Consider the following 12,915-nt stretch of genomic DNA (forward strand, 5'->3'; position numbering starts at 1 on the left):
ATAAAACATCTGAGATTTCATGTTTTCATGTGCTACATTTCTGTTAAGTCACTGAACATGTATCTGTTTTCACCCCCTTATGTTTCTGTCTCTGATACTACTTTGGACTTAGTAAGATTTTTTTTTTTTTCTGCATAAATTCTGTCCCAACTCCCTGCATCTTCTGGTAGCATTTGTAGAAGTTACTTGAGGTGGGGGGAGGGCTTAACTCATAGTTGAAGAAATGTGGGAAAATTCTATTAACAAGAGGAGAAAGACTGACAAAGCCCAGGTTCTACTGCCCTTCCCCTTAAAGGGCAGGGCTGACCACAGCAGGGACTCGTAAGGATTGAACACTATCCATGGGCTCGTGACATTCATACTTGATTTTCTCTCCATTTACTGTGATAGTAAAAGACTTGCTTCAGCAGGGAAAAGCTTGAGAATCGTGTCATTGAATTGGGTGTTTTAAGAGGTTTTATTTCAGTTAACTTTTCATGAGAGTAAATCGCAAGAACAGTTCGTGAACTCTGCCTCACGACTGTGGGATCAGCTCCATTTCTCTGAACGGAAATGAGCACGGCATTCAGGCCTTGGAGCAAAACTGAGCCAAGTAGAGCGAGGAGCCTTACAATGCTGATTTTGCTGAACCACCGTGTCTCGCTGTTTTTATTGACTTTGCATTTCATCTTTGGGCTTTCTAGAGGGGTGTTCGATGCTTCCCTCAAAATGGCCGGCTTCTACGGGCTGTACACCTGGCTGACGCACACCGTGTTTGGCATCAACATCGTCTTCATCCCTTCAGGTAAAGCACCGCCGGCACTTGGCTGTCGCCTCCGTAAGGAAGGCTGAGCCGCTGTTCTGTAGACGTTTGGGAGCTGCGTCTTCCTGGAGCCTAGCATTCCAGATTATATGGATGATCCAGATCGGCGCAGATCAGGAGCAGAAGTAATGTTTGTGACATGTGTTCACTGACAGGACCCCAGTAACTAGGGTGGTAGCCAGCACATAGGAGACACTGCAGTAACTATCTCTGAAATCACTGAATGCTGGGAGTCGGGCGGTGGCGCAGCGGGTTAAGCGCACGTGGCGCAAAGCGCAAGGACCGGCGTAAGGATCCCGGTTCGAGCCCCCGGCTCCCCACCTGCAGGGGAGTCGCTTCACAGGCGGTGAAGCAGGTCTGCAGGTGTCTGTCTTTCTCTCCCCCCCTCTCTGTCTTCCCCTCCTCTCTGCATTTCTCTCTGTCCTATCCAACAACAACGACATCAACAACCACAGCAATAATAATTATAACAATAAACAACAAGGGCAACAAAAGGGAAAATAAATAAATAAATATTTTTAAAAATTTGAAAGTCACTGAACGCTGTCACACGTAACAGGGCCCTCACAGATGGCTCAGTTGATCTCTGGCCCTGAGTAAACATTTCAGTGAGACTGATCCACTGAGAGCAATGTGCCGGTTGAGCCGGTCGCCCTGAGAAATGGCGTCTGGAGTCGGTGAGTGCCTCTGAAGGCGCTGAAGCTGTTTCCACGCTTCCCCAGAGCCGTCTGAAAGCGAACCCGTTCTACAGGCACCGTGGTGCCTTAAGGGCCACCTTTTGCTTCTTCCTCTACATCAACTGCTGCCCCTCTCTACTTCTCCTTCCTTTGTTTGTGTGGTCATTTGTTCTAATCTGTGCCCTCAGTCTACACAAATATAGACAGAGAGTGGTAGAAATAATAGTCGACCCATATCTGCGACCTTAAGAGAACTGCTGTAGCTTCCAGTGGAGGGACTGGGGACACAGAGCTCTGGGGGTGGCACTGGGACAGAGTTAAACCCCTGTTATCTTGTAGTTTTGTAAATCAATATGAAATCACTAATTAAAAATGGTGATGAGAAATACCTGCCTTCTGCACCTGCTGCTCTTTGCCTCCGCCTTCCTGTGCCATGCTCCCGAGTGTTTTCACGACCCGCTCTGCTCAGCTTCGGACGTACGAGCAGCCTCAGAGTCCATGGAGGTTACTTCGTGACTCAGGGAGGCTCAGAAGTTCTTACGTGGGTGAGAAGCTGGAGTTTCCCAGGCTCACATCAACAGTAGTGATAGCTAGGACCAGGAGAACCGCATGTTGGTGCAGGGGCCGGCCCGGCTCGCTGAAGGACTTGAACGCGCTGTTCTGGGAAGGACAAGCTTGCGGTGACCACCTGCAGCCAGCAGCCAGCAGGGGCCTGCTTTCTCTGCTTTGCTTGCGTTTGATCGGGAGCCAGGTTAGAATGGAGCTGTGTATGTTTGTGCTCTGGCTTTGGACCCCAGTGCACGTGTCTGCGGCCGCCCACAACTAGGACACTAAGACTGGGCTGCTCAAGAGTCACTTCTTGTGGGAGTCGGGCGGTAGCGCAGCGGTTAAGCGCAGGTGGCGCAAAGCACAAGGACCGGCATAAGGGTCTTGGTTCAAGCCCCCGGCTCCCCACCTGCAGGGGAGTCGCTTCACAAGCGGTGAAGCAGGTCTGCAGGTGTCTGTCTTTCTCTCTCCCTGTCTCCCCCTCCTCTCTCCATTTCTCTCTGTCCTATCCAACAACGAAGGCATCAATAACAACAACAATAATGTCTACAACAATAAAACAACAAGGGCAAAAACAAAGGGAAAATAAATAAATAAATAAATTTTTTTTTTAAAAAAAGAGTCACTTCTTGAGGCAGATGCACACTTGTAGGAAGCCTCGCAGTCTCGGGCCTTGAGAGCTTGTCTGGAGGGCCTAGTGGGGGAGCATAGCTACAGGTCCGTCTCTGTTCGGGGAAGGCCGGCCTCTTCCACCAAGCGCGCAGCTCTGGGAGGGACGCACGCGGAGCGGAGAGGGGGAAGGGGACACCCGCCTAGCCAGCCAGATCAGCCGAATCAACCCTGGCGATCACTGGGGTGACGTGTTGCAGCCAGATCCCTCCCACATGCAGACTCACAACCCCGGGCTGGGGAGATGGTGTGAAAGTTCTGCAAAAGACTCCTGCCTAGGGCTCGAGGTCCTGGGTTCAGTCCCCAGCAGCAGCAGCTGCTGCTACAACCACAACTGAGCAGTGCTCCTCCCTCCCTCTCTCTCTCTCTGCCTCCCTCCCTCCCTCCTCTCTGTCTGTCTCTCTCTCATCATTAAAATAAAGAAGATTTAAAAAGAAAGACCTTTCAGTGTCAGGTTTTAAGATACTGAAGCTTAATGTAGTAACCCTGGTGTCATTCATTGACCATTTGAGCCTGTAATTGTTTGACTTGTTTCAGTGGAAATTGTTAACTAGGATGAGTTTGTCCTGAGCTTCCACTGTTGTGCTGCTGTGTTGATGACAGTGTGAAGCTGCCTTTTGAGACGCATGATGAATGTTCCCTCAGCATTAGCGGCCATCCTCGGAGCTGTGCCCTTCCTGGGGACATACTGGGCTGCTGTCCCCGCGGCACTGGACCTGTGGCTCACACAAGGCTTGGGGTGCAGAGCTGTTCTCCTGCTGGTGTTTCACCTCCTGCCAACATACTTTGTGGATACTGCCATCTATTCCGACATCTCGGGGTGAGCATCCCACAGAACTTCTGAAGGTGTTGATGAGTTGTGACCCTGTGTGAAGAGCTTTGACAGGCGGCAGGAGGATGCAGTGAAGTCATCTCTGATCTTAGTGATATAATCACGGTTCAGCCGAACAAAACTAGCTTACAGTGTATACTGTGTCGTCACCACATGACAGTTATTTACAGTGTTTGATGCCCCAGGATGAAACCGTGGCTATGCGTTAGTGACATTTAACCCAAGAAGTAATCATTGCTCAATGCGTGTTTCATATATATACACACACACACACACGTTTGCTTGTCTGCACTTACACAAGGCACGCATGCAGGGCCGAGTCTTACACGACCCCACTGCTTCCTGGCCAACTTCTGTTTATTCCACATGTGGCGAGGGGCCAGAACCAGAGAGGAGAGGCCCCGAAACACTGTCCCACTGTCCTTGCAGCTGTTACCACCCTCCCCCGTGCTACCCACAGTGCTCTCGGCACGTGAAATGTTTGGTTACAATAGCAAGTTAGTGCAAACTTCCCCAGATTTATTTCCTTTCACAGAGAAATAGTGTTAGGTTATGTCTCTGAGGACTCCCTATGGAACCAAATTGCGCCAAACCACACGCCAAGCTCTGTTATGCTATTGGAGTGTGGTTCTGGAGTGAATAAAGCTTGGATCCAAAGCTGAAGCCAAAATGCCTGTTTGTTTTTGTAGATTTATTATCTCTTTTAGAAATGGTGGCTCACCGGGTTGAGAGCACGTCACTGTGCACAAGGACCAAGGTTCAAGCCCCCAGTCTTCACCTGCTTGGAGGAAATGTCACTAGAGGTGAAGGGGTGTTACAGGTCACCTGTCCTTCCCTGCCCTCTCAATTTTTCTTGATCCTATCAAATAAAATAGAAAGAAAAGGAGAGAAAAAAGGGAAGGAAAAAAAAGGCAATTTCTGTAACGAAGTCATGGCAATTCTCATTCAATCCTGTATTCATATTCACATAACTTATTAGAATCTAAAACGTGACCAGATGTAGAATTTTCGTCACCTACCAACATTCAGAATGTGGTCTACTGAAATTACAATAGCTAAAAAAATTTCCATAATGTAGTATTAAAATTTCTTTTTCCTTATTTTTCTTTAAACTTTATTTTTTATTTAATAGAGACAGAGAGAAATCAAGAGAGGAGGGGGAAGTAGAGACAGAGAGACATCTGCAGCCCTGTGAAGCTTCACCTCTTGTGAAGCTTTCCCCTTGCAGGTGGGGACAAGGGGCTTGAACTCGGTTCCATGTGCACTGTAATGTGTGTGCTCACCCAGCTGTGCTACCACCTGGCCCTGAAACTTTAAGTCAAAGTCACTAGAACAATAAGATGGGGGTAAGTTTATAAAAAATTACCTTTCACTTCATTAGTTTCTGTCTCCTGGCTTTCCTTTTTTTTTTCTTTTTCCCCATCTTTATTTTTCTTTTGCTAGAACAGAGGGAAAGTTAGGGGAGGAGGAGGAGAGAGACAGGGAGACACCTGTAGCCCTGCTTCCTCCCGTGAAGCTTATGCCTCAGGTGAGGACTGGCAATTTGGCCCCGGGAACTTGAGCAGGTAATGTGTGTCCTGGGCTGGAGGCCCCAGTTGAAAGAACTTTGTGCCTAAAACTTGAGAGAGAATCAAAGATAAAGTAATGAAGGGTGTGGAGATTCCAATAGGAGCAGTAGTTACATGTGGTTTACAATCACATGCTTTTATTTCTGTAGATTTCATATTAAAAGTTGCTGGTTCAAATTTAAATTTTTATGTGGTCTTAACATTAAATTACCTTACATAAAATGGCATTAGAAAATGGAATAAGTCAGAAACAGAAGGATGAATACGGGATGATCTCACTCTCAGGCCGAAGTTGAAAAACAAGATTAGAAAAGAAAACACAAGTCGAACCTGAAATGAAATTGGAGTATTACACCAAAGTAAAAGACTCTGGGGTGGGTGGGTGGGTGGGGAGAATACGGGTCCATGAAAAATGATGAATTAAATAGTGGGGGTTGTATTGTTAAATGGGAATCTGGGGAATGTTATGCATGGAAAAAAAAAAAAAAGGAAGAAGAAAATGGAATAAACTAGCATGTGCTCTTATTTTTTTCAATAATTAAACTTTTATTTAAAAGGTTCCACTTTTTTATTTGTAAGCAGTTTTTATAGGAAATGGTGTGGTTTGGGGTTTTTTTTTTTTTTTTTTCTTTAAGAAATTTTTCTCATGTATTATTTTTGGGCAAGCTAATGCAGCTTATATGAAATGCCCTCCTAACCTCTTTGTTTGAAACAAGGTTTTGAATTTAAAATATATATATGTATCACTGCTTTTGTTGAGACAGACTGATGGAACGGCAGTATAATCGCCGCGACACAGTCCGGAATGTCCCGGCTATTGTGGGTATTTGCTCCTCCCTGAATCGATTGTTGTATTCAGCTGTGGTTAAACTCTTGTAACCAGCAGAGCAGAACTAGTTCCCAAGCTCTTCCTGACAGGACCCCTGTGCCCTGCTGCTTCCATCTTGCAGACCTTATTCCAGTCACACCCTCACAGTGGTGATAAGCTACCAGCCAGTCCTGACTCCAGTATATGAAATCTTTGGACTTTGTGATTTTTTTTTTTTTTAGAAAAGCAAACATAGGGTGGGGGATAGATAGCGTAGTGGTTATGCAAAGAGGCTCTCGTGCCTGAGGCTCAGGTTCAGTCCTCTGCACCACCATAAACCAGAGCTGAGCACTGCCCTGGTTTTAAATATATATGTATATTTCTGATAATGCTTTTTTAAAAAATTGATTGGAGAGAGAGAGAGACACCTACTTCACTACTCATGAAGCTTCCGCCCTGCAGGTGGGGACCAGGAACTTGAACCTGGGTCTTGCCACATGGTAACTAAGGAGTGCCCAACCGGGTGCTACCACCGGCCCCAGGCCTTGTGACATTTGCTTTCCACATGAGGCTTTTTATTTCTGCCTGTGATTAAAATAAACTAAACAAACTGTATTGTAGGAGATTGTCAGAAGGCTACTCTGTAAATAACAAGGGTCTTACTGTGTTGTTTTACTGCTAAAAGCTAAAAGCACGTGGTGCAAAACACAAGGACTGGTGTAAGGATCCTGGTTCAAGCCCCAACCCCCCACCTGCATGGGAGTCGCTTCACAGGCGGTGAAGCGGGTCTGCAGGTGTCTATCTTTCTCTCCCCCTCTCTGTCTTCCCCTCCTCTCTCCACTTCTCTCTGTCCTATCCAACAACAACGATATCGATAACAACAATGATAATAACTACAATAATAAAAGCAAGGGCAACAAAAGGGAATAAATAAATATTTTTTTTAAAAAAAGCTAAAAGCACAGTTGATTGAATTGCATGTTATATTGTGAGTCCACTGACTCTTTTTTAGGGGGGTTATTGCTGGGGCTTGGTGCTAGCACTACAAATCCACTGCTTCTGCGACCTTTATTCCCCCATTTTGTTGGATAGGACAGAGAAATTGAGGGGGGGGGGGAGACAGAGAGGGAGAGAGCCCGGGACCAGGAGGTGGCGCACCTGGTTAAGCGCACACACATCACAGTGCACAAGGACCCAGGTTCAAGCCCCTGGACCCCACCTGCAGAGGAAAACCTTCACAAGTGGTGACGCAGGGCTGCAGGTGTCTCTCTGTCTCCCCCCCCACATCTCTGTTTCTATCCAATAGTAAACAAATTTAAAAAAATTTTTTTAAAGAGAGAAAGAGCCTCAGTACCACCATAAGTCAGAGCTGAGCAGTGCTCTGGTTTTTCTCTCTGTATCTCTCTCTCTCATTAAAATAAATAAAAATTAGTTTAAAAAAGAGAGAGAGAGAGGAAGACAGACACCTGCAGACCTGCTTCACTGCTCATGAAGCGTCCCTGCTGCAGGTGCAGAGCCAGGGGCTTGAACCTGGACCCTTGCACTTTGTACTACGTGCACTTAACCAGGGGCGCCACCACCTGGCCCTCCACTTCCTCTTGACAGGCACAGCCAGCAGGTGACTTATGTAGCCTGTCCTCACAGGCCCAGCCAGCAGTAAGCCCCCTGGACGGAGACTCTTCCTCGTCTGCGTCACTCGTGCTGAGCCTGTAGAAAGACACGTGTGACAAGAGGGGTGTGTTCCTGCGTCTCTGTCCTGACAGTGGTGTTCATTGAGTCGGCAGGGTATAATCAAAACCCAAGAGAAGGAACGTCGTCTCAAACATTTTTCTGATTGACTCCAAGATGTTTGTTTGTTTGTTTGTTTGTTTTGCCTTCAGGGTTATCGCTGGGACTCACTGCCTGTACCTCAAATCCACTGCTCTGCTCCTGGAGGCCATTTTTCCCCCATTTTGTTGCCCTTGTTGTAGTTGTTATTGTTACTGTTGTTCTAGCTGCTGCTGTTGTTGGATAGGACAGAGAGAAATAGAGGAGGGGAAGACAGAGGGGGAGAGAAAGATATGACACCTGCAGACCTGCTTCACCACTTGTGAAGTGACCCCCTACAGATGGGGAGCCGGGGGGCTCGAACCGGGATCCTTACGCTGGTCCTTGTGCTTAGCGCCATGTGCGTTTAACCCCCCGTGCTACCGCCCAGCCCCAGAGATTTATATTTATTGAATGTCATGAGCTAGCCTCTTCGAAATTACACTAGTGACTTAATACTGTTTCACAAAATGACAAGGTATCGGGTCTGACCGTGTCCCCAGCCTCCCACAGGAAGCTGCCACCGTTTCCCCCCGGGGTCACAGACAGGGGCTGATGACTGTTTCTACAGCCTGAGCTCACATGCACGCTCTTCATTCCAGCGGCGGCCATCCCTACCTGACAGGCCTGGCGGTGGCCGGCGGAGCTTACTACCTCGGCCTGGAGGGGGCGATCATCGGACCCATCCTCCTGTGCACGCTGGTCGTGGCATCCAATATCTACAGCGCCATGCTCGTGAGCCCCACGAACCCGGCGCCCACACCAGGCCACTCCCCGTGGCCTGCTCAGACCCCGCGGTGAGTTGAGCCACGTCTGACATTGAACTCCCCTGTTTCTGGGGTCTGCCTCTGTTTTTGCATTTCATTATCACTTCATTTCTTCGAGATAACCTTCATTTACAAGATCCTACGTGCTTTTGAAGTAAAGTTGTTCACCTCTTCAGACTGTGCCACCACTGAAGTGCCCATAAGACCCCCCGCATCAAGTCCGCTGCCCCTCCACCCTCGCCCCCCCACTCCACTCCACCCTCGGTCCTGTTCTCTCCCCGGCTCTGCAGTTGGAATTCAGAGCTTTCGCTCATTTGACTTTACTTGCTCCTTTGTTTTGTTTCTTCATTTTCTGCCTTTGTGGAGGAACATTAAGGGTTTCCATAAAAAAAAAAAAAAAAAAAAAAAAAAAAAAAAAGTCATTTGTTGTATTTTAAGGAGAAAGAGCCACAGAGACGCAGAGGAGCACTGCTCCGCTCAGGCCTTCGATGGCTGCGGACTGTGAGCCCTCAGGTTTTGTGCAAGTTTTGTGCAAGAGGTGACGTGGTACCTTCCTGGCCACGGTATTCTCCTTTTATGCCCCCTTAGTATGTCTTGTCTGCAGGACTGGCTTAGTGCTAGCAAGTTGTCTGTAGAAGAGTTTTTTATCATTCCTGCAAATGTGGTTGGTAGCCGGACTGGGTAAGCATTCTTGAGGGGCGGTCTTGGAGGGTGTCTGCAGACACTGCAGACTTGGAGGGTGTCTGTTCTAACCACTAGTGTTTTTGTTGAGCGACGAGCTGATCATCTTCCTCGATTAGTTCCTTTACAGGCATTCCTTTAGACTATGTCTTTCTTTTTTTCTGGCTGTTTTCAAATTTTTTCTTTAATATTTATCTGTCATTTTAATTATTATGTGCTGTGATGAGTTTAATTCGGACTCACTCATCTATTTCATTCTTGTACCTCTTAGAGCTTCTTGGATCTGAGCGTCTTTAATTTGAAGAAGTTTTCAGCTATTTCTACAAGCAAGTGTGTCCTTTACTCTTTTCTTGAACCCTGCGATGTGAATGTGCCTCCTTTTGGTATTGTTTGCTCTCTCTCTGTCTCTCTTATCTTCCTTTGACTTCATTGTTTTTTCTGAGTTCCTTCATATCAACCACATAAAATAGAAAATAAAATTGGCCGGTTGACATTTTACTGTTATTTTAGAAACACTTTCAGTGATTCCAGATTTGAAAGGCAGACATTTTAAAGGGAAATAAAAGATACCAATAAGACTCCTTTTCATCCTTTTATGGGGCGGGGGTGGTTTACAGTAGTTGTCGACACCTGGGTAAAAAATGCTTCATCTCACTGTGTGAGGTGTCTGAGGGCGCCGTACCCGACTCGGCCTTTCATCACGCACCAGGACACCGAAGCTTCCCCTCCCCAATCCCCTTCTCTGTCCTTCCCCAAACTCCTCTGAGTGAGATACATCGTACAGAAACGAACACACACCCCCACCTGGAGATGTCTAAGTACACCGGTGCTCACAGTAGCAGTTTGTTTGGGTTTTTATCTTACCCGCTCCAGGCTTATCGCTGGGGCTCAGTGCCGGCACTACAAATCCACTGCTCCCGGTGGCCATTTTTTCCCATTTTATTGAATAGGACAGAGAGAAATTGAGAGGAGAGGGGGGAGAGAAAGAGAGACACCTGCTGACCTGCTTCACCACTTGTGAAGCTTACCCCCTGCAGGCGGGGACCAAGGGGCTCGAACCTTGGATCCTTGCGCCGGTCCTTGGCTTTAGTACTGTGTGCGCGTAAGGGTGTGCACCACTGCCTGGCCCCCACAGCACAGTTTGTAATATCCTAAACTTGGAAGCAACCTCGGTGTCCAACAGCAGATGATTGGAAACGTGGTGGTATGTGTGTATGCGATGGAATGCTACCTCGCTGTTAAGAATGATGAAGTCACTTTGGTCGCAGGTAAACAGCATAATGGCTCTGCAGAGAGACTCTCAGGCCTGAGGCTGCAGAATCCCAGGTTCAGTCCCCCACACCGTACGCCAGAGCTGAGCAGGGCTCTGGTAAAACAAACAGACAAACAAACAGAAAAGAATGATGAAGTCACCTTCTGAACCCCCTCTTGGATGGAGTGTGAAGGACTGTTAAGTAAGATAAGGCCCTTTTTTAAAAAGAGTTTCCCTGATTGGATACGAACCTCCTCCCAGGCTCTCCTTTTGATTGAAGTGAATTGGTTAGAGGTCATAATTACATCCTCAGAATCCTTTCACTTCGCCTTGTTACCCAGACAGGAGTGAGTGAGGTGGCGGTGCCCCTGGTGACGTCACGGTCCCATCGCCGAAGCTTTGTGGGCCATTAAGCCGGGCTGCAGCTGTCTGTCTCTCCCCCTTGTCTCCCTCTTCCCTCTCAGCTTCTCTCTGTCTCTACCCAATAAATAATAACTAAACGTTGAAAAGAAAAGGGATGAGATCACTCACTCCTTGACCCGGGCAAGACGCCTCGTGCCAGAATGCCCCCCCGGCTCTGCCTGTCCTGGTCCTGGAAGCCTCTGACTTTACTTTTCCTCAGGGAAAGCTCTCCTGATGGTATGAGTGATGGAAGCAGGGGCTGGCCGCATGGAGGTGAGTGGGGCTGGAATGCAGTCTCCGGTGCAGGTCCACCCCACCCCACCCCTGCAGGTCCCTTGATGTCGTCACTTCCTGAGTGAGCCTTCTAGAGCCTTCTAGAGGCTTCTGCTCACGTATCGGGGCCTTTCTTGCTTTTCCTCTTTAACTGGTCTAAGCTTCTATCTTTCATAAGGTGGTGCACCTGCTGTCCACATCAAGTAGAAATAGGCTGCTTTTCCCTCTTACAGCCCCTCCCTCTTCCTCGAGTTTATGCCATTTTAGAAGCGACTTCAAGTGTCAGACAGATGGACAGAGTCAACCCATATCCACCACCTTGGGAAACTGGCCGTCACTGCAGGATGGGGCGGGGCACAGAACTCTGGTGGGGGTGGAGTGGAATCCGACCCTGTTATCTTATCACCTTGTGAATCACTAATTAAAAAATGATTAAGTGGGGCGGTAGCACAGGTGGCGAAAAGCGCAAGACCGGCGTAAGGATCCCGGTTCGAGCCCCCGGCTCCTCACCTGCAGGGGAGTCACTTCACAGGCGGTGAAGCAGGTCTGCAGGTGTCTGTCTTTCTCTCCCCCTCTCTGTCTTACCCTCCTCTCCATTTCTCTCTGTCCTAGCCAACAACAACAATAATAACTACAACAATAAAACAAGAGCAACAAAAGGGAATAAACATATATTTTTTTTAATGATTAAGTGTTGGGGAGTCAGGTGGTAGTGTAGCAGGTTAAGCGCACATGGCGCAAAGCTCAAGGACTGGCGTAAGGGGGTCACTTCACAGGCGGTGAAGCAGGTCTGCAGGTGTCTGTCTTTCTCTCCCCTTCTCTGTCTTCCCCTCCTCTCTCCATTTCTCTCTCTCCTATCCAACAGTGACGATATCAATAAAACAACAATGGTGACTACAACAATAAAACAATGGCAACAAAAGAGAATACATAAATATTAAAGGAACCTTGTGTCTATGAGCCCTTTAAAAATGATTAAGTGTCTTTGGAGGGCACAGCAGTGACGCTCTAAACTCCCGTATGCCAAGTCAGTCCCAACCAAAGGCATTCTCTGGCACTGCACGTGCTGGTGTGATGCTCTGATTCATGTTCTCCCTCCCTCTCTCTCTCTTCCTCTCTCCCTCCCTCTCCCTCTCTCTGCCTCACATGCACAAGAGAAGTGCAGTGTCTTTACATGCACAGAAAGCTTTGATCGTCCTTGTGGGCGGGGAGGAAGCGTGGCTGAGTGCAGGATTCTTCAGAGGGTCCTTTGGTCCCGCCGGCCTCTTCGTCATAGCAGACACAGCCACTGCTCTGAGCTGCTGGTGCTTACTGAGCGCCGAGGTCTGGGGTCAGACTTCCCGTGTCACCTTGTTTTACAGAAATCTGCCCTTGGTTTGCACATGAGGTCAGGACTGCTGTTTCCCCTTGTTTTCTGGAGGCAGGAATGGAGACTTGGACAAGTCTCGGTCCTGTGCCCACTCTCCTGGAGCTGGCACGCCGCCTCCTCCCAACAGTCTCAGAACTGACTTTCGCACCTGCTTCAGGGAGGGAGGGCCGAGCATCGCCGACGTGGCTGGTGAGTCCTTGAGGATCCGACCTCTGCTGGCCTCCCAGACGCCAGCCGTTTCCCCGGGGCGTCTGCGCTGCAGCTGTTTTGGCTCTCGGACACAGCTGCCTCCTTCAGACGCGCTGCTTCCGCCCACCTCCCCGGCTCTTCTGGTGCAGCCTCGGATCTTAACTCCAGTGTCAGCTCAGCCGGGAGCCTCCTCTGCCCCGAGCTCGGGCGGCGCGTGTGTCTGGCCGCCAGTGGAATGCTTTCCTGGCCGCTGCCGTCTCCCTTAACTCTCCCG

General features: G+C 48.5%; 2 protein-coding genes across 4 annotated transcripts in view; one reads left to right on the top strand and one right to left on the bottom strand.

Moving 5' to 3' along the window:
- The window catches only part of ABITRAM (actin binding transcription modulator), a 378,866-nt gene that overhangs the window by 272,281 nt on the left and 93,670 nt on the right, over positions 1–12,915 (bottom strand). The window lies entirely within an intron of this gene.
- TMEM245 (transmembrane protein 245) overlaps positions 1–12,915 on the top strand; it is an 81,144-nt gene that overhangs the window by 61,353 nt on the left and 6,876 nt on the right. For all 3 annotated transcript variants that reach the window (XM_060199037.1, XM_016185207.2, XM_060199036.1), the window contains 3 exons: positions 684–784; positions 3,340–3,514; positions 8,311–8,505. In XM_060199037.1, coding sequence (XP_060055020.1) covers positions 684–784; positions 3,340–3,514; positions 8,311–8,505 — 471 coding nt within the window. The remainder of the gene's footprint in view (positions 1–683; positions 785–3,339; positions 3,515–8,310; positions 8,506–12,915) is intronic.

This window comes from Erinaceus europaeus, chromosome 10 (assembly GCF_950295315.1).
Source record: "Erinaceus europaeus chromosome 10, mEriEur2.1, whole genome shotgun sequence".
NCBI lineage: Eukaryota > Metazoa > Chordata > Mammalia > Eulipotyphla > Erinaceidae > Erinaceus > Erinaceus europaeus.